The sequence below is a fragment of the Rhinolophus hipposideros genome, assembly GCF_964194185.1.
Source record: "Rhinolophus hipposideros genome assembly, chromosome: 23".
NCBI classification, from domain to species: Eukaryota; Metazoa; Chordata; class Mammalia; order Chiroptera; family Rhinolophidae; genus Rhinolophus; species Rhinolophus hipposideros.
In genome coordinates, this window is record NC_138069.1 from 24438179 (window position 1) to 24465280 (window position 27102).

The 27102-nt window shown below is 43.6% G+C and overlaps 2 protein-coding genes across 6 annotated transcripts in view; one reads left to right on the top strand and one right to left on the bottom strand.

The window, feature by feature from the left end:
- LOC308491562 (ras GTPase-activating protein-binding protein 1) overlaps positions 1-23258 on the top strand; it is a 296580-nt gene extending 273322 nt beyond the window's left edge. For 3 of the 4 annotated variants that reach the window (XM_081035386.1, XM_081035387.1, XM_081035388.1), the window contains one exon: positions 480-14611. In XM_081035386.1, the coding sequence (XP_080891512.1) occupies positions 480-686 (207 nt within the window). In that variant the 3' untranslated portion in view covers positions 687-14611. Of the gene's footprint in view, positions 1-479; positions 14612-14974; positions 15090-23236 lie in introns of those variants that run through there. The other variant, XM_081035381.1, reaches the window with a different exon arrangement.
- The window catches only part of GLRA1 (glycine receptor alpha 1), a gene marked incomplete at its 3' end in the record, with an annotated part of 73137 nt that continues 67297 nt past the window's right edge, over positions 21263-27102 (bottom strand). The window contains exon 9 of one of the 2 annotated variants that reach the window (XM_081035393.1): positions 21263-21553. In XM_081035393.1, the coding sequence (XP_080891519.1) occupies positions 21263-21553 (291 nt within the window). Of the gene's footprint in view, positions 21578-27102 lie in introns of both variants that reach the window. The other variant, XM_081035392.1, reaches the window with a different exon arrangement.

Genomic DNA, 27102 nt, shown 5'->3' on the forward strand with positions numbered 1-27102 from the left:
GAATTGAACCAGCAGCCTTGTTGAGAGCTCGTGCTCTAACCCACTGAACCATCCGACCTTCCCTCCAGCAGCTCGTTGTCTTCAATCTAGTTGTGGAGGGTGCAGCTCACTGGCCCAGGTGGGAATCGAACCGGCAACCCTGTCGTTCAGAGCTCGTGCTCTAACTAATTAAGCTATCCGGCTGCCCCGGCAGTTCTTCTCTATATAATTCTATGGGAAAAAAACATTTACTTTAATATAAGCACAATGAGAGTTACTTGTGCTGCTTAAATGGACTCTTGAACTGGCCAGCATACCTAACCACCTTTCCATGTATTCGTTAATGGGAACGTTATGTGTTCAGGATTTGAAACAAAAACTGAACTGTGAGAATGTAGGTGATTTGTAAGTTGCTGGTTCTTTATAATGGCTTTACTTTATCTTTGCTAGTTGGTAGCCCATCAGCACTGTGTTAAGTCTGCTCACCCTGACTCTTACAGCCCATCATGTTCAGAGGTGAGGTCCGTCTGAATGTGGAAGAGAAGAAGACTCGAGCTGCGCGGGAAGGAGACCGGCGAGAGAACCGCCTGCGGGGACCTGGAGGCCCTCGAGGTGGGCTGGGTGGTGGCATGAGAGGTCCCCCGAGAGGAGGCATGGTGCAGAAACCAGGATTTGGAGTGGGAAGGGGGATTGCTCCAAGGCAGTGAATTGCTCTCCACTGATCTCCATGCAGCAGTACAAAGCCGCCCTTCTGCAGAATGGTGAATTCTTCAACCACCCCTTGGTATCTTGCAGTATGACCCTGGTCTCTTATAAACTGCTTGAGTTTGTATAATTTTACTTTTTGTGTTAATGGTGTGTGTTCTCCTCCCTCCCTTCCCTCTCCTCACATTTTAGTCCTTCACTTCCAATTTTGTGGAATGATATTTTAGGAAAAATGGATTTTTAAAGAAGAAAAAAAAAAGACTGAACTTCCTTGCTTTGCATATACAGACTGGATTTTTTTTTTTTTTAACAGCCATTTCCCCAAAGGAATGTGTCTTGCTTATTACTGACATTTGGTATGTTCATTCATTGGAATATTTCTTACTTGTTTTATACGTGTTTCAAAAAAGCCTTTGAGAAATACAGGATTTGATAAACATTTTGAAGGCAGGAAAAACCCAAATTGTTTCTTCTTTGAGAGTCATGACTACGTTCTGGTGTGGAGAAACTGCTACTGGAAAAATTGACAACTTTGATTTTCACTGGTATGGTTAAAAACTGATAATAAAACGTGTTGTTAGAGTTTTTCTTCTTTTGATATATGATCACAAAATGATTCTACAACTGACTGTTTTTAGTATTGAAATTTAAATCGTGAGATTAGGTTTTAAATGTCTAAAATGCAACTGATATACTTTTCTTGAATTGTTAGGGGTTTTTTTGAAGTACACTGTTTTTGTGTTTAATTTGTATTTGTACACAAAACAAACACAAAAATCGCACCCTCCCTCCAATCCCAATAACACAAAACCAGAGCAAAACTGTTGTGCCTTCTATTTATCTTTGATTCCAGTCTTGGCAATTGTTTAATGACAAATAATAATAATAAAAAAAGTCTAGATTTGTTTTTTCAGGTTCAAAGTGTGTTGGGAATCATAGACTGCCTCTTTTACCTTGTATGTCTTCTATTCATTTGTTATGCCTTATTCTGAAACCGAGTCTCCAACTGGAACGCCTTTAAGGACAGATGCTTTTATAGGGGTCCTTGGACCTACATCATTTAGTTCAGTGTTTGTACTAAGTTTTATTTCCGTATCTGTTTAGAATCCTAATCATAGCCCACGAGAAGGAATGTGATGTTAATATTGGACTTTGCTGATGTGCTTGCGTGTCTGCTAGTTTTTTTCCTTTAAATCATAGCCATATGGTAAATTTTCTGTTTTGTCACGGTTCTCTTTTTATTGATGGGCATGCAGTGGGTGTTTCTTGGAAATGGCCAATTTTTATTAAAATATTTCTGGAAGAAAATGTAATCTGGCAATATAGACTAATACTCGTTTTACATAGTATGTTGTTTGTTGAGTGCTGTGTGTGAAGTGGGTGAAGGTTTTGTTTACACGTTTGTGAAGCAAGACTTTGTGTGAAAACTTGTCATTACGAATTGAGGGGCAACGAGGTTGTCAAATTTAACTTATTTATTTTTTTCTTAACAGTGTTCATCTTTTGGAGTGTTGTTTGAGGATAGTATATGAGTAGGAACAGGAATGTTTTGTTTGTTTTGCTGTTACTGGGAAACTAGGTTTGCTGAAGGGTGTAGCCTTAAACTAAAATGAAGTTTGATGTTATCACTTGGTCCTCAGTACCTCAAATATTTGAAAACTGGCAATATCTCTTTTACGTAAAGAAACTTACATAACAGTCACATGGCTGTTTTTGGGGTGAGTTTAAATAATTACTTGGTAACCACTTCATTTGCCCAGGCCAGTGATAATTGGAAGAAATGCAGCTTGTACTTCTGTAGCTTATATTAAGCTTGTGGTGGAAAGAAGAAACAGCCTGAGTTATTTTTGCAGTAGCTGTAAGGTGGTAAATTATGGATAACCTAGAAATCATTTTTCACAGGTGAATACTAAACCATACATTTCAAAAAAGGAGTTTTTCTTACTCAGAGATTTTAAAGGCATTCACTGATGCAGTGATACCCAACTTGGGGCAGTTCCTCTATCCAGAGAACACTTGGAAAAAATGTGAGATCGGAGAGAAGACACTGTCTTTGGCATTTAGTGAGTGGGGGTCAACTATGTCAAATGTTTGTAGAAATGAATCAACTGCCTTGACAACAGGAACAGTCCCTACTCCTGTAAGACATGGTGGGCGGAGTAGTGGATTAGAGCAACTCGAGTTGAAGACTCATTCCTTTGACATAAAGCCTCAGATAAATACAGTAAATGAATCAGCAAATAGAAATCTCGTTCAGGAATTACAGCAACATCCGCAAGTAATCTCATTTTCCTTCATTTGTACCAATTGTGTGGTTTTAAAAAAATGTTGGAGAGGTGGTAGCAGTATGCTAGATGCTGCTTGTAACTTGCTGCAGGGAATTACTGCATAATTTCAGAAAACAAAAGTTTGCTTCAGTAATTTCAGCTCATCAGAATTGGGATGATTGTGGAGTTTTGAACAACATTGGACTTTCTAAATAGGATTTAGCATCATGGTTAACACTACCAATGATCCCAATATCATTTTTTATATTACTGTTGATGGAATAAACGTGATACTATAGAGATATGTTCACACAGGTAGAAAGTGAAAATAAAATAGGTTAGGGCAAGATTGTTCTATAGACAGCATCAGTTTATCACATTAAACCTTTTCAGATTTTAAAATACCATTTTTCATCTGTAGGAATGACCCAGTGTACAGATCTTTTCTATTGAGCTTAGCACCCTTCACCCATTTATTTACCTACTGTATTTTGCTGAAAATAAGACCGGTCTTAATTAATTTTTGCTCCAAAAGACACAGTAGGGCTTATTTTCAGGGGACGTCATCCTGAAAAGTCATGCTAGGGCTTGTTTTCTGGTTAGGTCTTATTTTCGGGGAAATACGGTAGTATCACACTAGGTGAGATTAGTTTGGTTCAGTGGGTCTTAGTCCTTTAAGACCTGTTGAAAATAAATAGACTTTGGGACTTAGAAAAACACTTTTGTTTGCTTTTATGGTAAAGTTGGGCTTTACTGTGTGTTCCTGTGCTCTCGACTTTTTGAGCTATGCTGGGGAACCGTGAAATGGATAATCCAAAAGTAATTGTTTGGCTTTGAATGAGTAGGTTACCACAGCATTAGTTGAATTGCACTTTAGTTTTAGGTCAGAAAACTAATTATTTTCACAAGGACTCTGTGGGTTAGGTGCTATTTTCCCCAAATAGATGACGAAGATATGGCATCAGAGCAGTTACTTGACCAGGCCTCCAAGACATCCATGTAGCAAGAGCAGATTGGCCTCCAAAACTGATGCTTCCCCCCTCCCCCCAGAACCAGACGCCTACTTATTTACATTTGAATGGCATACTAATAGGACTTGACTACAGTACAGAGACCCCAGCCTGTTTCCAAACATTGATAACAAGGTTAGCCTTTGTGTTCTCCATTTCCTTTAGGGTAAACGAGATAAGTAAACATTGACTTTATAGGGCTTTTGATCTGCAGACTATGTAGAGACACAGTAATCATAGCTTGCTCTTACATTATTACCTGGTTTGCTAATATATCGGGTACAATCTTGAAATTGGGATGTGGATAAAACCTATTATTGTGGCGTGAGAACCCAGGTGACTTTATCCAGCAGTTGCACTCGGTGCTTCTAACTGCCGTCCTCTCCTATGTCGTCCCTATTGGAAAACCCTGTGGAGTGTTATGATGTAGTGGAACACGTGGCACTTTATAGACAGCAATCTGTTAGACTCTATATGGAAACCCTCTTTCCATGAGGTTTACATTTGTAGACCCTTGTTTATGCGGAGTGGCCTATTTTATATAAACGATTGCGTCTGTCAAACCTACTGAAAAAAGATATCTTTTATATTGAAGTTATATTTTTGTGCTACTTAAAAGAATCCGCAGGAACTGTACACAAATGACCTTTTAGTTCAGCAATTTTGAACCTCCTGCAACGACTGCAGAAGCGACTGCAACATTTATTTGAATATGGGCTTCTAGCTGTCCGCCCAATATACCAAAAATGGGCAGTGGGCAGTTAAAGGTAGTCTTCCACAAATGTTTAGAAACCTTAAAGAATGTGTTAGAAACTTAGCAGTGTCTCGTGTGGGATGAGGTTGTAGGTTCAAGTTGCTCATCAAGTCATGGCCGAGTGGCTCTAGACAACTAAAGAAGGACGGATGCCTTTTGGGACTTGCATTTGTAGACTGTGTGTGAGGTTCTGGGACCATCGCTAGGCTTGTGACTCTTCCGAGATGATAGTAAAGGAGCAATGGTGGCGTGTGTCAGACAACTTTTATTTACATTCTTTTTAGTGAATATGTATCTAGCGCAGGACAATGCTGAAATTAGACTGTTTTGCTCCCACTTTTCATGAAACTGTTTCTCATCGTGGCCTGAATGAGTAGAGTTGATCAGAGGGGGCCGAGAACCACCAGTTTTAGTTTTGATTTATGCTAATGTGTGGCTTAGCATCAAGATAGTTCGCTTGTTGATTATCGCTTGTTCCGAAAACCTTGGACAGTCTTCCATCCTGCAATTTCTACTTGAACCTGGTCATGTTCTTTTAGTTCCCTGTGAGAAGAAAATCGGGTTGGAGGGTCAGTTCCACTCTTAACGTCCATAAACCACGTGACCTGGCCACCTACAGAGATCCATACATAGTTCATACTTTGAAATGTGGCTGGTGTCACAGATTCTTGAAGGACTTGTGTCCGTCCAACGTATCTTAGTTTCTTAAACAAATTAAGGAATGTTTACCAAAAATTTCCTGTTGAATTATTTTAACAAGTAGTTTTCATAAACCCACTTATGGGAAGTTTCCCCTACTTTTGGTAGCAATTACAGGGATGATAATGTCATTTAATCTGGATATAAACAGTTTTGACTATTGCTATAATTAAACAGTTTGGTTACTGATATACTTTCCCCAAGCTTTGATGTCACCTGTTCGACTTCGGATTTGGTTAAAATTCTTAAATGTTTTTGTTACGTGTGTGTGTACACTGATTTGGCCCTTTTAAATGAAGACGTTATACCGAGAAGCTGGCATAAGGAAGTAGGGAGAAGGACTTCCTTTCTTTAAAGATTCAGTGCACACTTAAGTAGACTATGTAGAACACATCATGTTAAAAATAAGTTCATATAGGTAGATGTTAGATTTTGAACAAGGGGGGATTGAGGTGGAACTTAGCCGATGGTGTAGGAATCATTTGTGATTTATGTGGGGGAAAAAATCATAATTTTAAGGGAGAAACAACAGAATCTTTCCTTAAAACCTTTTTCCTGTTCTGATTATTACTACAAAAGACAGGAGGGGCTTCTAGAATTCTTTGAATAATAGAAAGTTAATGCTGGAAAAAGGACTAAAGTGATTTACACAACCTCTTCATTTTTCAAGACAGACGGCTCAGAGAATGACTAGTACAGAGTCCCAAATTGGCTTGTAGACATAGCATGGAGCACCTTCAGGCATCACCAGTCTGTCCTTGGTTCACTGTAGGAAGCCGTAGCTGTTAACGCTCAGGATGTGGGGAAAGAAGGGAAGGAGCTTCTGTAGCTTAGTTTTCAGACCCAGGTTTTCTGTTTTCTTAGAACTGTCTCCATGCCCACTTCTAACAGGGCCTGCTGTCTGAGGATGGCAACTTGTGCTCCTCTCAGGGATGGGTTTACTACTAGCTGTCAGAAAGCTATCGGGTATCCTAATGTGTTAATAGCTGAAACTCAGCTGTAATCTTCTGAATCCGTCAGTGTTTTGCATTCTGTACATTGTGGTGCTTTCTCCACCTTGTATTGTTATAACTGTAAGCTCCTAAGGGGCAGCAATTTGGTCTTAGGCATGTACCTGTTCAGTACCTGGCAGTGCCGTGTATGGATTGGGGTCCTAATCTTCCTTTCCAGTGATTTCTCCCGTCCTTATGGAAGTGATGCTCCAGGCATGCTGAACAACTTCCGGTTCCTCTAATAAGCCAGGCATTGCTGACTCGGGGCTTCAAGTGCCTTCTCTCTTCCCTGAAGATAGACTTGCATCTGCACCCAACACCTAAATCCCTTGCCATCGAAGTCATTTTTTTGAAGACCCAGTTCAAGAGCTAATTTTTTTTTCCATAGGAGAGAAGATTGGCAACAGGAATGTGAAACCCCCTTTTGGGGATTGATCTGGCCAGAATTTGAAGTGAGGAACAAATTCATTCTCATCTTCCCTTCCGCATTGTCCTTCCTGTTTGAGATTCTGTCCCAACCTTCATTTTTACAAAAATGTTCCTAGAGCACTTTATACCTTTCTCCTAGCTCATAACTTACCCCTTCAACCTAGAATTAGAATGACCTATATCTGTTTTACTACCTTATGAGACCATAAGCTCCTAGGGGACCAGGATTGGGGGATTAACCCCTGTACTCACCAGAAGGTACAGTAACGGATACGAAAGAGTCCTTCCACGACGACTCATTGAGTTGAGCAAATGAATGTATTTGTTTTCATCCTCACAAGGGAGGCATACATAGAAATAGGACTTAATTGAATAAGTTTTAGGCACTATGACATTTCATAATGGAGGGGATTGTGGGGAAATTTGAGGGATGGGCAGAGGAGGGAGGAAGTCACTAGTCATTTCTTTCTGGCTGTGTCCATTATGTCCCAGGCACTTTGTTTCTATGCAGATGAATTGTATGTGCCAATTTTCATTTTTCCACAAACCTATTCCATTGTTCTCTCAGCTCACGTCACCCATGCACCAAGTCTTAAATTACCCGCTTCCCTTTTTCTTATTCCCCACCTCCATGCTCCAGCTAAGTCCTGTCAGTTCTACCTCAACAGTCTTTTCAGATCTCTTCTTCTCGCCTAGGTAACTTTAGTGGCCTCTCCGCTTCCTTGACCTCTTCTCGCCTCAGCCTACATTATACCCAATATTACATTCATCTTACTGAAGCATAGCTCTGACTATGTACCCACGTATGTGTTCTATCTCCCCTATTAGACTGTAAGCCCCTTATGGGCAGGATGTGTCTTGAGTCATCATTGTATCTCCCATAGCACACATATCAATAAATATTTCTTGAATGAATAACATAAAGTCTTAAGTGAAATGGTGTTTTCCAGATTATATGTAGGTTTCTCTCTGGGGCAATTGCAAGACTTCAAAAGTTCTCTCACATAAAGTTGGTTGAGTAGTAACGACTATGAATCACAGAGAAAATTTCAGAAAACTTTTAATTTTTTTCCATTGGAATCAGCATGGATATGTGTATATGGATGGTTCAATAAATATATTTTTATATACATGTATCACAGAAATTTTACATTCCATCTTCAAACTGCAGAAATAGATTTTTTTTTTACAAGCCAGAAAATAATTGCCGTAACTTTTATGACTTCATGCAAAAACGGAGGAAGAGTAAGGGGTAAAAGGGATTTGGTTGGTCAAGGTTAAGAGTCCTGTAAGAAGTAAAAATGTTATATTAAGGAAGCGATTGCTTAACACGCTGCTTAAGGTGGTAGCCAAACAAATCCTTAACTGCAGCATTAAGGCCATACCAAGTTTATACATATATACAAAGAAATTTCCATATAAAAGACATACTATCACATTTTCTTCTGGGAAAGGATGAGGAGCTTTGTGAGTAATTCCGACCCAGTTTTCCAGGCCAATTAATTGTTTAAGATGTCCCCAGGCTACTTTAGAACTCTCTTCTACTTTGGCTAGCTGTCAGTTACTGCTCTGTGGGCTTGTGACTTTTGTAGTCTCTTATGTGGAAGTATGAGTCATCTTGAACCTCTTCCATCATAGCTGATGAAGCACTTGGTAGCTTAACTAACACTGCCCAGCCCAGTGTATAGTAGTTTACAGCTCCCTAAAGTGTTGGAATCACAGAATTGTAACTTCCAGTGGTCTTACCTGTATCAGACTCCACAGTGCTCTGGCATTGTGACCTGAAGAATTACACAGTGCCCTTCTGTTCTTTGGGGTTCAAATGACTGAATAGTAAGTGTAAGGAAGCAAAGTGTGCTGTTTCAGGTAACATCCCCTGGAGCTGCTGCAAGTTCACATTGAACTTGTACCCCTGTGTGTCAAGACATATTTAAGTTGGCAGCTACCCTTTTTTGGGAAAAAAGGAAATGTAAAATCACTTGCAGAAGAATCATAACATGGGATTTGCTTTTCTGCCTAAACATCAAATGAGGCAACTTTTAAGACAAAGGGTAGGTCTTTTGTGCAAATATCTAAAGGAGTGCAATGGGGGAAAACATAAAGGGTGAGTCTTTTGGAGATGACTGCCAGTTAATGCAGAAATCATTTGCTTTGGCAAGGCTGGGGTGAGACTCTTGAGATTGCACTCTGGTTCTATTGGCAGAAACTGGCCCATCTTAGTGGATAATCGAGTCAAAAAAAATGTACTAAGTCTAAGATAAATCATGTAAATACCCTTTTACCCAGTGACTGACAGCCTTTGTTTGATAACGTTTTAACTTAGTTTGGAGTGTTTGAAATCCATCTAACACTGCTTTGTCACAAATGTTTTCTTAGCTATAAACTGGATATCACTAGGTCTGTTCATCTCATTATGGGCCAGTTTCCAACCATGGCTCCAGCGTGTTCACAACTATGGCTGCAAGGCAAATCGGTCTCCTCCCGTGGGTTCCCTGGGCCAGTCAAGTTTGAGAATGAGGTCTCTGGAAATGGTCTTCCTGGGAGAGAGGACCAAATAATTTGTGATTTGGAAGTACTTGGGCATGTTTGAAGATCGAGAAAGGGAGCCGTCACTGCCCTTTTCAGTCTTGTGCCAGCCTCTTCCCTGAAATGACACGAGTTATTTACATCGCAGTAATTTGCATCAGTTCTAGATAAGTGATTTTAGCCAACAGGTTGATTGTGACAAAGATCCAGACAATGAGACATGGGCACCCTTTGGCAATCTTACCTAGAGGGCTCAAAGGTATTAAGGGTTTTGTCTTGGTCACTGTGTGCACATTGTATATACCTTTCAAGTCTAATTACAGCACTTGCAGATGTGTATTGTGCATTGTATCTAGTTTTTCAGACTGACATTGAAAGCCTCTGAGGTCCCTGCTGTGTTTGTCTTGAAGTAGAACTTGGCTGTGTAACTCTTTTTTTTTTTTTTTTTAAAGATCTTTTTGCACTATTGTCTAATACGCAAGAATCACACTGGGTAGGCAGGCATTTTATCTATGTCTGATAGACTAGGTAGCAACTTGCACCCCTTTGGGATTTAATTCGCTCATTTTAACTTATTAGTGCTGAAAATATTTTAATGGATTAAGCATTGGAAAATTGAACCATTAAAATAAGAGATAGTATGAATTTTAAATTCATAGTATAAAATTTAAGTGTAATGCTCTGAAATGCATTGTGGGAACATCCAGTTTTTTAGCTTCTTACATACTATTCAGGCTAAATTAGAGTAAACCTTTAAATGAGGTAGAAATATGCCTAATGTGAAAAAAATTTGAGTTTAGAATACTACTTTGATATGTAGGCACCACTTTCAAAAAAGATTTGGGCCAATCTTTCATTTACTAGGGTAGGTAATACTAACCTCTTTCCCTACAATATTATGTCTAGAGAATTTACCCAGGAAAGGTAAATCATTCTGAAAGAAACTGTTCTTTTTATGCTCATTCCACCGCGCAATGAGTTGATGAAAAATCGGTTACATTTTGTCTTTTTTTTTTTAATTCCACATTTGGTGGTTTTTTCCATACCCTCTTTTTCTCCATGGACATGATTTCTTGCTTTGAATAGAGAGATGCTGTCTAAATTGGAGAAGTCATTTCAGATGTTAACTGAGAATAAAAAGGACATGCTAGATTATACTTTTCTTCCAGGCCAGCTCTGTTTAATAATTCAGCTCAACAAAAGGTAATAGTATTTGGACCACAAGCTCTCCTGTAGAAATCCCTGCATTGTACTAAGTATTGGCTTGCTATTTGACACAAAGAGAGAGCTCTGGAAGTTAAGTTTTTCAGAATCACTGTAGAACAGTGGTCTCAATGTAGAATTATAACTACCACACTGCTGTCACCCCCCCCCCCACACACACACACAAACTAAATGCTTACTACTTGTTGGGTTTAGTTGATATCCTTGAAGATGTGAATTTCTAGTGGGTACTGTTCCTAAGATGAAGGAAAAGGTAAGTTCCCCCAAAATAAGGACAGGACAATCTGAATTAGGCTGGAAGCGTCAGCTAATAGAAAGGAGATGTTATGAGCTGCCGTGCCTGTCGCGGGATGAATGAATGCCCTGTTGGTCTGTGAGAACGGCTGACAACAGTGTCCTGCCCCTTACCCCTTACCCTGCATGTATGGTGGTTGGGACGTACTCCATCTTTCCAATCATGCCCACCATTCATTACACTTAAACGGATAGTCTCTATTCTCTATGTGCCCCTGGTGTTTTATCTCCATGTCTTTGTTCACATTCCGTCTGCTGGAATACTCTTTGGCCATCTGTCAAAATCTCGTCTGTTCTTTAAGGTACTACTGCCCAAGTGGGCCCCTATGCCTTGAAATGTTACATGATTAATTTTTTGCCCGCTTCATGGCACCCTCCCGTCTGTTACATATTTCTTAACATTCCTCCTTAGTAATCATTTCGGCATTTCTGTTATCCCCTCCTACATTGTAAGAAAAGAGACTGTTTTATTCTGATGCCCTGCTTTTCATGGTACGCTGCCTTGTCGTAATAGGGAGATGGATGACAGGCAGATGTAGGGAGGTTAAAAACAAAGCTGATAGAAAAACCGGAAAGAGTATATATTCTAGTTCTGGGTCTGCCACTAATTATTGAGACCTCCCAGAACTTCAGCTTCTGACTGAAACCCTGAAAGGCTCAGCTGCTTTCTCCAGGCTGGGACAGTTTGCAAAATCACCCAAAGGCAAATACATAGCAGGTACCTGGAGACACTGCCCCTGACGGGAGGGCACTAAACAGAGTCCATTTAGATTGCCACTCCTCTTACCAGCGTCCAGAGCTATTCAGGAGTGGCCATGGCTGGCAGCAGTGGCTAAGACATTCCTGGGATCACTTCCTAGCTTATGGTCCTGTTATGCCAAAGGCCAAGCTTGGGATGCAGCTGAAGAGATGGATGAGGCCCAGTGGGTCCTAGGACATGTGAGCAGAGGCCTTGTCCCGTGAACTGGTCTGGCCTCGTTTGTACACATGAAGTCACCTAGGGGATTAAGTCAAGAACAAGAGGATTTGGAGACAAGCAGCAGGTGTATGTATGTGTGTGATAATGTCCATCCATACATTTCCCTGTGATTTCATTTTCCCTCATCATTTCCAGAGCTTGGATGGGGGTAGTCATCAGAAGGCCCCTTTTTACTGGAACATTGGTCACACAGACACTTTTAATACTCTGATTTCAATGGTATAAAGAGGTGTTCCCTTTACCTGAACACCTGCTTGGGGGCAGTAGTTACCGGTGTTTAACCTTTTGAAAGGTGGGTGAAACCACCACAATTACATAAATCCAGATAGTCAACTGCTATGGAAAGGAACCTTTCGTTTACAGTCTGAGGTCAACTTCCTGTCCTCCAAGAACTCTTGGATTCTTCCTGTGAGACTCAATTTCTCCTCTGAATTCTGTCTCTGCCTCTGTTACCACATCTTCCTTTGAATTAGTTATTCATGTCCATATCACATCTCCCTTGACCAAATTTTAAGTTCTGTAGTTAGGGGCAGTGCTTATCTTTGGTTCCTGTGCCTTGAATTGTTTGTTGTAGGTTCTTAGTTGAGTGAATGTTTTAAAGGGATTTTTAGACTTAGGAAAGATTTCCAGAAAAGGTTTAGTCCTTACTCTTGATTCCAGCCACATCCAAGCCTTTCCAGGCACACTGTGATCTCATGCTGGACAATTGACAAGATGTGTGTCCTCACTGTCGTCCAGATGGGATCCATTCCCACCCTGCCCTGTTGTTTGCTCCTTTCACTCTCGACAGTGATACATAGCTAGAAAATGGCCCCATACCAACTCTAAATCCTTCCTATACCAAAAACTGGATCAGTAAGTGGGCTGATAGATTTGTATTGTTTATGACCAAGGTCTGAGAAGAGGAAGACCAAGGATTGTCTTGTTTGGTTCTTGATCGAGATATTTGATTTCCCGTCTAATACTACTACAAAAGTTAGTATTCTCTGACATTTAATAGATTATAGATGACATGTTTGTATATTGGAAATGTACCTAGGCAAAAAGGTCCATGTTTTTTATCAGTAGTTAAAAGATTTAAGTTAAAATGAACAAATGTCTTATCTCTGTTGCTTTTTAATGACAAACTACTCAGCAATTTGGGAAGATAGAGCTTTTTACAGGTGGGTGACTTAAGGTCACAGGGTGAAATAATTTGTTGAAGGTCAAAAACATATTAGTAGAAGAGGTAAACACATGCCATGCCTTTTTCTAAAACTTAGCTTCCCGTTGTCTATAGAATCATGGCCAAACTTGGGCAAGGCTTTGACTTGGGCTGGTAAAATAAACTTCCAGAGCCTAATTTTCCTAAACTATAAAATGAGAAATAAGATCAGAGCTATTGCGGGAATTAAATTACATAATTTAAAGAGACTGACATACAGTGGGTGCTCAATAGCAGTATCGTGATAAATTCAAGTTTTATTCACAATTCGTTACTAGTCTACAACTAATTGCAGAGCGTCATATGGTGCCTTCTATTAAAATATCTGGGAAAAAGGGATGTAGGTGCTTGATAAGTGAAATTGACTAGAATTTAGGTCTTTTAAATGCACGTACAAGCTCTGCAGCAAGCATGGAGTAATTCACCAGTGAGGGGATCCATGATATGTCACTGTCGGCCACTCAGTAGGGCAGGTGGATTTGGCCTTGGATCCTGTCTCAATTCCAAAAGAAAGCTCTTTGATGACCTCTTCTGGCAAACAGGAAGAAGTGATAAGAATTTCAGAGGAATTGTGACAATAGATAATAATGAGAATGCTTTACAGTTTACGATGAGGGGGTGGAGTTAACACTCTTCATGTTATTTTATCTAGACATTGTACCTGTGGTGTGGATATTACTATCCGCAAATACATAAAGAGATTGAGGGCAAGAGAGGTAATGGTCTTGTTCAGAATAACGCCTTCGGTAGCTACATCTCAGCCTCCTACCTCAAATCTAGTGCCCTTTCCACTGTACTAGGAAAACTTCAGATGGGTTTAGGGAGGAAAGCTGAGAGGATGAGATGTAGAGTGGGACCATCCTAGAATCTGGGGGAAGGCCTGTTTTTTTTTTTTTCTTGCAGTTAACAGACACCTGGTGAAGTGGCCTTTAGAAAAAAAGTTCACAGCTAGGAAAACCTTTAAGCTCAACTAGAGAAAGAAAAATTGAGACTCTGAGGAAATCGAGGGCAAAATGAAAGAATTTTACAGTGACTATCTCTATTATCCATCTCAAATATACAATTACTATTTCACTATATTTGTTTGAACATCTCTCCATTCTAGAGGTCTTTTTTAATATCCCTGATTTGAATCTTTCAGGGGCAAAGAAGGAATTGGCTATGTGGTGATGGGGGACAAGGGTAGGAAACAGTTGGTTTACAATACGGTTTCCGTATTATGGGAAATCTTAAACTTTTTGTCTATTTTTAAGTCTATTAATTTTTACCTTTGGGAACAAGAAAAAAGTTTCAGTCTGCAATATTCTCATTAATTCCAGGGCCAGATGAAGGGAGATTGAGGACCATTTGGCATGTCACCGTATAAACATTTTAAAGAGGTTTCCATTGATATAAAGCATACTGCATCCTTGTTGGGGAAGACAGGAACAGTGTTTTCTGATTATAATAAGTGTTTGTTGGAGCTACAGGAGTGTGGAAGCAGTTTTAGAAACATCATTGCCAGGGTGAGGTTTTATTTGGGGGTGGGGGTTGGAGAGAGCTGGCCCAACTTCACCCACACCTGCTATTTTATATATACATATATATATATATATATATATATATATATATACATATATATATATATATATATATATATATTAGTATAGCTTAGCTAATGGTATGAATTTAGATGCACCTCTGTAATGATCTGGAGCAGTCCCACTTTTTCTGCCTGTAACTACAGCTAAAGTAACAGGGACAAACAGGAAAATATTCTTAAATTTTGCTGGAAGTTTCTTGTTATGATTAAATTATGGGGGTAGGGGTGGGGCGGGGACCAGGCTGGGAGGGGACCTGGAGACATTGCAGTTATTTCCCTCGGGGTATTTCACAAGTTCTGCTCTGATGCATTTCTCTTTGATTCTTCCAGAGGCTCTGGCAGAGAGAATGCAAACAACTGCCATGGGAAATGGGTTACAGCCTCCACAGGACATGCATGCTAAAATCCCAGCGTGGACTGTCCTCATGTTTGATGGGATTCTCAGGTGAGAAGCTTGTCTTAGAGGCAAGTCCATCAGCACCATGAAATACCTTGACGTTTGTAGCAAAAAAATTAAGATGTTAACCTCTTTGAGGGCCAAGACTCTTCCCCTTTCGTAACCTCTCCATACCTGCCCACCAGAAGGCCTGGGATGGGGTTCCAAGCCTGACCCCGAAATGGGGGAACAAGGGAGCATTTTATAGCACTACGATACACCGTTTCTTCTTTTCTTCAACCCAGGAACATATCCCGAGTTTGGCTTTGAAAATTCTCCTTCAACTCCCTCTTCTTACCGGGGAGTAAGCAGGCCAAGAAAGGTGATGTAGCTTCCGTACGTTTCCATGGTGAGCAGCAGGCAGTACCAGAACAAGGACCCACTTCCCACTGACCTCTGTCCGCTGCAGGTGTGTTTAAATAGGATGCTGGGTTTCTGAAGTTGCAGAAGAAAGCAGCTGAACCTGAAGCAGGGCAGGTCATTGTGAAGCAGGGCAGCTGTGGGAAGTGGAGCCCCATTATGCTTGACATCTGGATGCAGCCCGCAAAAATTCAGTCAGGTTAGTTAGCTGGTACTGATCGGTAGCTGGTTAACGGCCTTCTATAAAATATAATTTTCCTCGCGGGGCTTTCTGAAGGGTGTATTGTTGGCGTGCCATTCTCTATACTCTGACTTCTCGACCCAATGTTCCCATGGAAATTTTCCAGAGCCGTGAAATTTCAAAATGCGTGGGCAAGAGGAGGACTAGAAATGACGACCTTAAAACAAATGAGACGAGAGCGACGTCCATTCTAGTCCCCTCCACCCTTAACCCCCTCAGAAATAAACCAGCATCTTCTGACAGAGTTGTTTAATGAAATGAGACGTACAAACTGATGAAACAGGACATGCAGGCCTAGGGAGGCAGTGGGAGGAGGCAGGGCCCTGAGCGGATTGCAAAGGAGGAAGAAGTAATGGTCTAGATGCGAGCTGAGGAAGCCTTAATGATCCTAAAAATTACTGGGCAATAATTTCTACGTTGGAACTCATTTTGCTGTTCCAAAGAATGATAAAGCACCTTAATTATTGCTTTAAATAACCACGCGGCTCCATCAAAACAGCACGAAATAGCACCCACGTCTGAGCAAACCTATCTCCTGCCATTGCTGTCTTCACAGCTTGAGAAATCCTTGAGGAAGCTACAGGATAAAGAATTGATAGAAGCATCATCTAGCTTGGGCGCTCAAAATTCTCGATTACTCAGGCCTGGGAGAGATGTTTGCAGGGTGCCCGTGTCCTCCTTGATATCTCAAGTTGTTCAGCTGGGACAGTCAGAAAAAAGTCATGGCTTTCACTCTCTTCACATGGGGCCGGAGTGGGGAAGGCAGCATTTCAGAATTTTCAGAAGTTCTTTATCTGCAGGGATTTCAATCTATCCAAGGAGTTCTCCCTTATCCGTGGGGATTTCAGGGTACTGTGAAACCACAGCCTTTCAACATATGCTCTTCCTTACACTGATACAAGTAGTTAAAAGCAAGCCAGCTCAGTCAAAACAAGGTGTGTTTCTTTTACCCCTTCCTTTGGTAAGGATAAGCTCCTGTTTCTGGCTTCATAGATCTGCAGGAAAATAGGGTTCTTAATTCAAATTTCAGGAATTGGTTTCTGAGGGAAAGGGGCTTAGTGGAGGAAGAAGAGCTAAATTATATTTTAAGAACATGTTTCCCTGCTTGCCTGTTTAGAGAATTTTTGGTCTGGTGGGTTCATGAATTAAAGATGCTTTCTATCAGGCAGTAGAGATCCTTTCACCCTTTCTCAACAGACCTTACCAGCCCCTCAGAGCGCAAACTTTCTAGTTAACCTGAGGAACAGCCCACAGAGAAAGCCCAGTGTTGCCTGCCTCTTCAGAGTTGGGGTGGAAGGCGGGTAGGATGTGCAGAAGGTGCTCACTGAATAAATCAGATGACTTCCAGAGTGCTATCCGCTGTCCCAGGATTGCGCTTCCTGCTGGACTGGGGAAAAGCCATAAATCGCAGCTCTCGACCCCACTGCTAAAGCTGCTACAGACCGTACCACCAGCAAGCCCTCTGCTTGCCAGCTTCTAAGGAGGCAGTTGCTGCAGACATGATGACAACTCAACTCTTCAGTTGCAGAATGTTGCCATCGACTAGGAAATCTAATCTTCACGAGAGATTGACTGGTATCAGTGATGGTGCCAAGCTCTGCTGGGGATCCAATGTACTCTGCAATCTGACATCATGGGGCCTCACAAAACACCATCTCTTCTTAATGATGTGCATAGAAACGTGGACTTTGAAGGAAAGGAACCATCTCCCATTATATTTGTTTTCCCCCCAGGATGAAAACAATAGCCTATGAAAAATATTGGTGAATTTCTTAGAGGGATACAATTGACAAGGTAGAAGAAGAAATAATTTGGATCACATGACCTTTTAGCTTCTGTAGACTTGAACTAAAAATAGAGTTAAGTTACAGCGCGCTCTCTCTCTCTCCACCGTATAACCTTAGCTAAGAACGGACTCTTGAATATTTGAAAGGACCAGAGGGTGGCAGAGCTGAGCCATTTATTTTGACTACTCTCGAAACAAATGAGATACATTTAAACTAATAGGTGGGAAGTTACTGGTATTATCTGTCTGCTTAATTGATATCTTCTAAATTTGGCTCCTGGGAATAGCTGCAGTTTTGGAGGTGGGTAAAGTCACCAACTGCTCTATGCCATCCCTAGTTCTCTCTCCATGCATAAATTCTGGTCTGTATGTGCAAAGGGTTTGAAAGCCAGTAAACCACTCATTATACCTCAATGAGCTTTCCCTCCTACAGTAGCACTTGGCGTGTGTGCTTCTAAGGCATGATACCTTCTGTACACAAACTAAACAGAAAATTAAGAAAGTATTGTCCTATTTGTTGGAGCCACCTAAAAAAATAGTTGGCCTAAATTATCTAGTTTGATTGTCTATAATGATGAAATCCATGTAGTTTAGTGCTAAATCCTTGTGACATTATCCATTAAGGATAATGTCTTCTTGAGCATATTCCATGCCTAACCATGATGTGGTATTTTTGATTTTTCATGTGTTTTCTCCCCACCACTGTTCCCCTTTGATAAAGCAGAGCAAAAGCAAAAAATGAATCTCCAAATTTTGCAAAGAAGAAAGGCAGTAAGAATTGTGTGGGTCTGTGCATGTGTGCCTATTTATGTGCATGTCTACCCGTAGGGTTCAGAAATCAAAGCGACACCAAACATTTTGTTGTCTGAACTTCCTATGGACCAATTCCAGCACATAACACAGTTAGAGCTAGGAGGGCTTAGAGATCACCTGCACCACCCTCCCCATTGTGTATTTAGAGAAACTAAAGCTTAGGCATCTACCCAAGGTCACCCAGCATATTAGTGGCAGGATGAACATTCAGATTCTTCTTTTCACTACTATAATGCAGTCACTCAGATTTATTTTCTGAGAGGGATTCCAAGTTTGGAATAGTCTGAGAGAAGATTTCAGTGACATTCCCCCTCTTTGTCTCAAAGAGATGATTCTATTGTCTGTGGCATACTGTCAACTAGACCTGGCAGCTCCAAGTGGGTCCACAAGTTGAATGTGGTGGCAGAAGTTCAAGGACCCAGCAGAGGTTGGGCAAATGGCCAGTGGTTTCTGTCTCAGAGAGATCTCAGACACCTCTGTCAAGGAGCCCAGTGTGAAATCTGCAGATTTTGCTGTTTGAGCAGAGGCGCGTGTCTTAGAAGAACTGGTATTGTGTTTAGTTGCTGCTAAGAGGCCTAGCGCCTCTGTTGCCCGATTTCCGTAGACTTCAGGCAGTCTGAATTTAGATTAGTGATGAGTAAAGTAGAGAGAAGGGCTTCTTTCATGTTTTTCATTAAAAAAAAATGATTTTTCTTTGAAATGAAGTGAATAAAGTGCCAGTGAAAGGGGCTACTAGCCTCTCCAAAGACTCATACACCACTTTCGAATTGAGGTTCTTTTTCTTCCCTTAAATAAAGTGAATATAGTGCTGATGAAAGATGCTGAGAGCAGTTCAGAGACTGCCACTCTAGTCTTGAACTGGTGGTAGATGTTAACATTCTTCTATTTAACTCTTCCTTTTTTAGACACAGGTTTATGGTGGGGCAAAGGATGGTTTTAGATGAGACTCCTACCCAGTGTGGCTTCCATCCCTCAATGCTTCTAGGAAGAAAGGATTCCAGGTTCTATCCCACATTATCCAAGGCTAGAATGTAGTTTACATTTCTGGTCTACACAGACCAAGAGAAGGGAAGACAATGATTCCATGACCTTGGAACCTGGATGTAAACAGCTTCAAGCCCCAAAGCCAAATCTTTTTTTGTCTGCATAGTGCATTTCCTTTACCGAAATCACTCTAGATCTTTACGTTGACCTGCATTTTTGGGCCCCGATAGGCATCAACCCCAGGGAGTAGGATAAATTTCTCTGTGGGAATATGCTTTAGGGAAGAGTTAGGCTGCCAGTGTCTCATCTCTGTTCTGCCCCAAGTTGGGGATACAAATGACCGCACAAACTGATTGTCAGCAGTGTCTCACCATCGACCTCCTACTTTGATCCAAAGCCAAGACACGAAAGTGCAAAGAAAGAAGTGTAATCCCAGTATCCTGGTTACTGGCCAAAGCAGGGAGAACGCCACAGACAATGGTGCCATGCTGGCAGGTGTAGCGGTGTTGGCAGGGAGGGGGCAGAGGCTGCTGGAGACAGCTCCCCTCTTTAATTCTACAGCCCACCTCGCTGACCTCCCATCTGTGAACACCTGTGTCCCACAGCAGGGTCTCCCACCCCTCACAATTCATTTCTTAGTCTCTCCTTTTCTGGGGTGCCCTAGCTATCCTGGGATAGAGCTGGCACTTCAGAGTTAGAAGGAAAGAGAAATAGTTGTCTCATTTTGCTAAACGTTAAAGCTAAACAAAGCACCAAAAAAGGGGGAAAAAATCCTTACAAAAATATAGTGGAGTCATTCGCCCGAGCTTCCCACATTATTTGTGGTATATGAAATGTCAAAATATAATGAACAGACTTTCTAAACATTACCATCTCTTTCCACCCGTATATATCTAACCTGCAGCAGCTTGTGCACTACCCTTTCGCCTCTTAAAACTTCACTCTGTAGAACCACTATGTAATAAATCTATTTCACCCCACTGACCCCACCTTCCCAAATATACACCCATTTGCGATTCCAAAGAGACTCTCCAAAAAATAGACATTTGATAAAAGTGCATTTGCTTACACTCAGTCTATGCATATTGTTTCTCGAGATTATTATTATTTTTAAACCATAAAAAAGATTGCATATTGGCAATATAGTGAGAAAACCATGGCCGCCATTTCTGGGGATGGTGGAGGGTAAGTGAGGCAGGTGATGGAGCACAGAAGCGACAGTGCTTGGAGAGGGGCAGGAGGGCTCCTTAGCCTGGAGACAGGAGGACTGAGGTGGGGTCATTTTGCTTCTCAACCCATGGGCCCCTGAAATGTCCCATCTCTTCAGTCCCTCCCTCCTCTCCACCTTTTCCCACCGCCTGTGCCCTGGCCGCACGTCCCTCTTGGAGCAGAGGCAGAATGGCTTTTTGGCGTGTGTCCCCCTGGGCCAGTTGGAAGCGAGGCATGGCCTTTGGAGTGTGATGTGGGACACACGATAGCAAGCTTATTTGTGACTGTTTCCACTCTGGGAAAAATTGTCCATCACTTCTGTGACTTTAAAAATTTAAGCAGTTAGTAGGCTGATAGGTCAAGAAAAATCTTTTGTTCGTGTGGTTTTGCATTAATATTAAGCATGAATATATGTCATATATTACATTGCTTTCCGTCAGCTCTGGGGCAGACTGCACCCTCCTTCCAAACAGGAAAGTGCACAGCCTAGGGACTCAGATTTTTGAAAGCTGTTATCCCCCGGCTCCCCACCCCCACCCTGACCCCTCCCATCCTCCAGGCCCCTCAGTTCCTATATTAGAAAAGACCCTCCCTCCCCCTCCCACCAGCCCACCCGCAGTTAAATAGATAGTGCCACATTGTAAGATTCATGCATCGCTGCCTTTTGCTATTGCACACACTGCAGAGGGAGAGAGACGCAGGTGGGCGCGCCCCCCACCCCCAGGCGCTCCGGCTGCCGGGGGCCACCCACGCCGCCCCGCCCCCTCCGGCCCCGCCCTCCCAGGCCCTTCACTGGTTGTGGACGTCCTCCCTGCGCACGACCTTGTAGATGATCCAGTAGAACATGTTGAAGATGAGGAAGGCCATGGGGAAGCCGATGCGGGATATCTTGTCGATCTTCTTGGCTCTCTGGATGAAGAGTTTTCGCATCTCCTCCGGGGACTTGGATGGCGCAGGCGGGGGGTTGGTCGTGTTGTTGTTGTTGGCGCCTTTGACCGAGATGCCGTCCTTGGCCTGCAGACAGGCCGGACCCATCCCGTAGGCGGAGAAGTTGAAGCGGCCGTCTCCGGCCTCATCCTCCTGGAATAGATTCAACATGGGGCTCTACTTAAAATAAGACAGGGGCTGGGCACCCTCCCTGCAAGGCACTCCCCCAGGGGCCAGGCCACGGCCGTTGGGTGCTGCCTGCGCCCTGCACCTGCCCAGGTGCCTGAAGGCCCTCTGGCTGGCCGGGGAGTTATGCCTTATAGAGGGGCGCCGCTCGCGTGCTGAAACAGATGCAAACCAGGGGACAGGAAAGGGACAGAGAGTTTCCAGACCGGGGTTCAAAGGCCGGCTCTGTCACTGGCTGGCTGTATGACCTTAGGCGAGTCACTTCCTCCTGTGAGTCTCCGGCTGTTCCTTTTTACTTTCCGCCCTATAAGTGGGGTCAGATTCGTCCCACTACCTCCAAAGGTTCTCTTGACCTGATACCAGAGGTTAGAGAGGAGCAGATGCTCTGCGTGCTGTTTTGTTCGACATCCAGGGGACAATTTGGAGAGATCAGATCCCCTGCTTTGCTTCTGTTGCCTCCTTGCCCTCTTCCCCCACCCCGGCCCCCAGTCTTGTGTGTGGGTTGGGGGGATGGAGCGAGCAAGGGTCTCACCTCCATTTCACAAGCCGGGAGCGCCACAGCTCCCTCCTCCCTCGGTGGTCCCACAGCCCTGGCACTTGTGACCTCACACAGACCTCTGGATGTTTATCAAGTTAGCAATCAAGGCCCCTCTTCACTGGGCTCCAGCTTACCTTGACAGGCTTCTTTTCTCTCCCCCACCGTATGCTTTGCACACCTGCCGGTGTTGTTGCTCTTTCTCCAAGGCCCTTGTGCATTCCCACCTCCCTGCCTGTGCTCACTGCCAAAATGCCTGCTGCCCCTTTCCTTCCAGTTGCTCCCTTTCCCAGCCCGTGGCGATCTTGCCCTGATCAGAATCACGAAGACACTACTGCTGTCTGCTCTCATCATGTCCAGCTTTGTTTTCTTCCATCGGAGTTCTGAGGCTGAGCTGTCGATGCCGCGTGTGGCTCAGCTTGCACTACCCTCCTAGGTAGTGGGAGCTTAGAGAGGAGCAGCCGTGCCTTCTGCCTCTTTCCGTGCGGGGCAGGGCCGCCAGAGAACACGCAGCCGCGCAGGAGCCGAGGGCACCTGTCCAGCTCTACTCCTGCCCACCCGACTTTGGGCCACCATCTGGGCTTGTTGTCACGACTGACTTCCGCCTGGTCTCCCTACTGCCTCCGGTCTGCCCCCACCCCACCCCCACCCCATCTGGGTGGTTATGACACATCTTTTTGCCCATCTTTTGCTTGGAACTTTTTAATAAGCTGACACTGACTCCAGGGTCATGAAAAGCCTTACGTGGTAAACAAAGCCTTAGTGCACCGGGACCCTGTCTCCCTCTCCAGTCTCTACCTGGACCGTTCTCTGCCTGGCATTCTGTGCCCCGGTCTCCCTGAATTATTTCCTTATATTCGAAAGTGCCTCGCTCCTGCTCATTAACTCTGGGCTTTAGCGCAAGTTGTCCTCTCTTCCTGGAACAGACCCCTAACTCCACCCCGCTTCCAACTCCCCGTGCACTGGACTAGTTCTTAATCAGAAGCCATCCCTGAGCACCAAGATAGGCTAGGTGTCCTTGCTGTGTGTCCGTAAGGTCCCTGTACATTTCTCCCCACCTATTTAAAGCTCTTCACGTATTGTATCCCTTCATTAACGTCTGCTTCTCTCACTAGACTGTAAGCTCCATGAAGGCAGAGACGCAGCCTGTCGTGTTCATTGCTCCCTCAGCACTGAAGGTAGGAAGAGGGTAATAGCACCATGAGCTGGGAAAGGGAGAAATTAGGATAAGGGCATTTGGCAGTGCGCATAAGGCAGGGAGGTGGGAACGCACAAGGGCCATGGAAAAAGTGCAACAAAAATGGCAGGTGTGCAAAACATATGGAGGGGGAGGGAACATATGAATAGTTCCTGGACAGAAGCTCAAAACTTAGTAAATATTTGTTGACTCAGTAAGTGTTTATTTGTATAACTTCACCAGTCCTAGCGTTTTTTTTTTTTTTTTTTCTAATGGGTTGTATTCCTAGCACCAGCACTGGAAGGATTTGGGACATACGATGAATGTTCAAGAAATGTTTGGCAAATGAATGAATCTGGTCCTACATCTTTATTGCAGAAGTGGGGGAAGGAGGATTGCTACAGTGCCTGGCAAATAGGTGCTCAGTAAATATTTGTTTCTGAGTTTGGTGACAGTAGAGGGTCTGTGCCACGGCAAAGCAGAGGCGTGGGGAAGCTGGCCAAATTATTGGGTCCTGCACTTGGAAGGAGGGCTGGGTGCGACTGTTGCTTGTCATAAATCTGTCTTTGCTGCAGGGAGTGGAGGAGGAGTGTTTGAAAATGTTTTCACTGGGCTCTAGTTCTGTACTGGGAAGCACCAAGTTAATTTTCTGTATAATTTTGGGCAAACTATTCTCTGCCTTCTTCATCTGTTAAACATGGGAGTAAGAGGGGAGGAAGTGTGTGGACTGGAGGCCCCATCTGGATAGATAACTGTCATGGTGGCCTTCTAGCTAGAAGGGAAATTCCTTAGAAATGACAGGACAAAGTCTTGCTATTCCTATGCTACCCACCAGGTGGCAGGAAACAAATGCCCAGCTGCCTCAGGAGCTGCTTGGGGATGGAGCCCCGGGAAATCTGGTATGCCTGCCCAGTCAGGCCCACAGAGGTTTCCTCACACTCTAATGAGGCTGGCCAGGAGATTCGAGAACCAGATGCTTTCTGCCCGATAAATGAGGTAACCTAGGAAGATGGTGGAAGTTGAGGAACCGACCAACATCACAGGCTCTGAGACGCTCAGGCAGGCAGCTAGCTCCTCTTCACCCACCACCTGGGACATAGGATCCCAACAGCACACTTCCTGCTAAAGGGAGGTTTCTGCAGGCCAGTGTACAAGCCACATCCCGAGGGTCTAACTGCAAAGGAAGCTCTTCTTTATGGAGAGTCCATTTCTGTGTCCTTGTAATTTCTGGCATTTGCGCAAAGTTCAGAGCTTAGGAATGAGGTCACACTCATTCAAACACATGCAAGGGACCAGGCAGGAGAAATGTGACAGATGAAGTGAACCGGGCTGAAAAAACCTCTCCAGTTAGAAGGAACAGCCTGGTAAGCTGGAGAAGGCAGTTCCAGTGCATAGTACCATGTTGGGGTCCATCCAGGGAGACCAGAGATTGGGGGTTTTTGAGAGGAGTTAGGAGTGTGATTTTTAAATGCTGGCACCTTATTCCAGATTTTTAAGACACTGCTGGTGAGATTAAAGATATTTCCATGTTTGTTGAATTTGACCTGGCCATTAGTTGTTGACCTCTGCCTTGGGATAAATCTTAGTTCTTATTTAAGATCCAACAGATGCAGGACTATTTGTATCTGGTTCCGGATGGAAACATTAAGGAGATAAGCAACCGGTGCTGTATGGTCCATGTTTTGAGAGGAGCCATGGGTCCCCCAGCACCTTCCTTCCCTGCCTTGCCGCCAGCGGCTCCGTGGTGCTCCTCCTCGCTTGTCATGTGCTGACAGGATGCTCTCTGAGAGCTCTTCCGGCACGAACATGCTGTGGGAGAGCAAGGCAGGAACTGAGCAGGAGAATCTGATCAGATCTGGACAGTGGCCTTATTTCCACTTTTCCTGGCCGGAGAGAAAGCTTCTGTTTCCTATAGTGTGTAAATCTGCTAGGGATTTGGCAAGGGCGGGGGCTGCCTTTGGAAGTACTATAAGCCCCCAGATGACACATCTGCAGGGGCGCCACTCACATTTTAGTCCACACAGCACACCGCCTGGTGGCCTGGTGCTTGTCCATTATTTTGGATACAGTCGTCCCACATAAGTGTCTCTTCAACAGATGTATTAACTTTCTTTTAGCAGAGGGAACTGCAAAAAGCCACTAAGCCGTGGGATAAAAGGGAAAATGAAAAGTAAACCCCAGAGATAGTCATGCTTGATCAGTTTCTTGCTTAGATAATTTTAAGTCAGAGGCCAGGTATCCAATGGACAGCAATGGAAGGACGAAACCGAGGCGTCAAGGAATCCTGTCTGGCTCGCTGTCCCCAAGGTAGTTTCCTCTTCCATGCAGGTTATATTTTAACTCCCACGGACATGCTCTGTCTTGGGATGTCTGCCTTCTGCCTCTGGTAAGCTATCAGAAGTTACGTGAATCAGATTGCTAATGTTTAAGAAACATACTGATGGAAATCTGTGCCTGTGTAATCATTTTAATCCCTGGCACTTGTACGGCAGGAACAAAATCTAAAGCTACTTTGGCATCTGATTTACTCCGCACCACACCCTTGCTGTTATGATCGTTTAGTCTGTTTTGTAGAGGGAGAAAGTGGGCCCAACAAGAGGTCCCTTGAAGTCACATACCAAAGAGATCTAAGAGGCAGGTCCATTGTCATAGCGCATTGCAGCTGGGTTTTCAGCTCTCTTAAGTAGGTCAATCGAAAGCTGGCAGGACCTCCTTGTGTGGCAGGTGTGTGGTGTGGCCTGACAGGCCACAGTATACGGGTTCTTAGTTGTTCTCATCCATTGCTGGAAAAACTTCCAGGCGGGCTTTCTGACTGAATCTCTTTGTTTATTAGTTTGTTTGTTCCTTTGTCTGTTTGTTCAACAAATGCCTATTGCACGTTCACTCTTAGGCACCAGGGACATACCTCTGAACAAGAGTAGACATGGGCTTTGTCCTTATGGAGTTCGTGATTCCGTGGAAGAGATGAGCATTAAACAATCACATCATTGAATGCATCATTATAAATCAAGATACGTGTCCGGAAGGAAAGAAAGTGAGTTCAATTAGAACGTGGCGTTTGCTAGCACCCAAGTGTCTTTGTGCCCATTAGAAAAAGGCATGCTCCTCTTGGGCATAGGAATCAGAATCCCTGCCTCTGGCTGATACAGTCGCTGCCAGGGCGTGACTTAGAGAAGAAGGAGAGGAGAGTGCCTGCGGAGGAGAAGGGTGCCTGCATGGCCAGGGGCCCTTGTAGGATACAACTTGCACGGCCTTCCTCGACAGCCTTGCAAAGGGACTCAGTACAGGACCTGCACCTTGACTAAGAGATCAGGGAAAGACGCCTCAGCTGAGGACTGGAAAATGAGCGGCTTAATGCCAAGCAAAGTGCACCGGAAGAGCGACCCTGGAAGACAGAACAGGACACCTGAAGTCCTGTGTGGATATTGGAGGAACTAGGCAAGAAGCTAGTGTGGTTGGTGCTCCGAGGGCAAAGGAGAACGTGATGTGAAGATGAGGCTGGAGAGAAGGGCAGCTTCCCTGATCCCCGGGAGAAAGGTGTCCTGGGGAAGTAGTTATGGACCAGGGTGTGGAGCCAGTTTGCTCCCACGCGCGGCACGTTCCCCAGTGGCGTTTGCTGGTTGGAACACAACCTCTGAGTTAACAGAGGTTGGCGGCTTTTCAGAGATGGCCTGCGAAATATTCCTTTATTCAACCCTTTGGCAAGAGAACGTGCTCTGGGGGATGACCTTGCTGGATGCCCCTTTCTTGGAGGTAGGAAGCAAAGGCCTGGAACCTGGAAATTTTACTCTAAGATCTTAACTG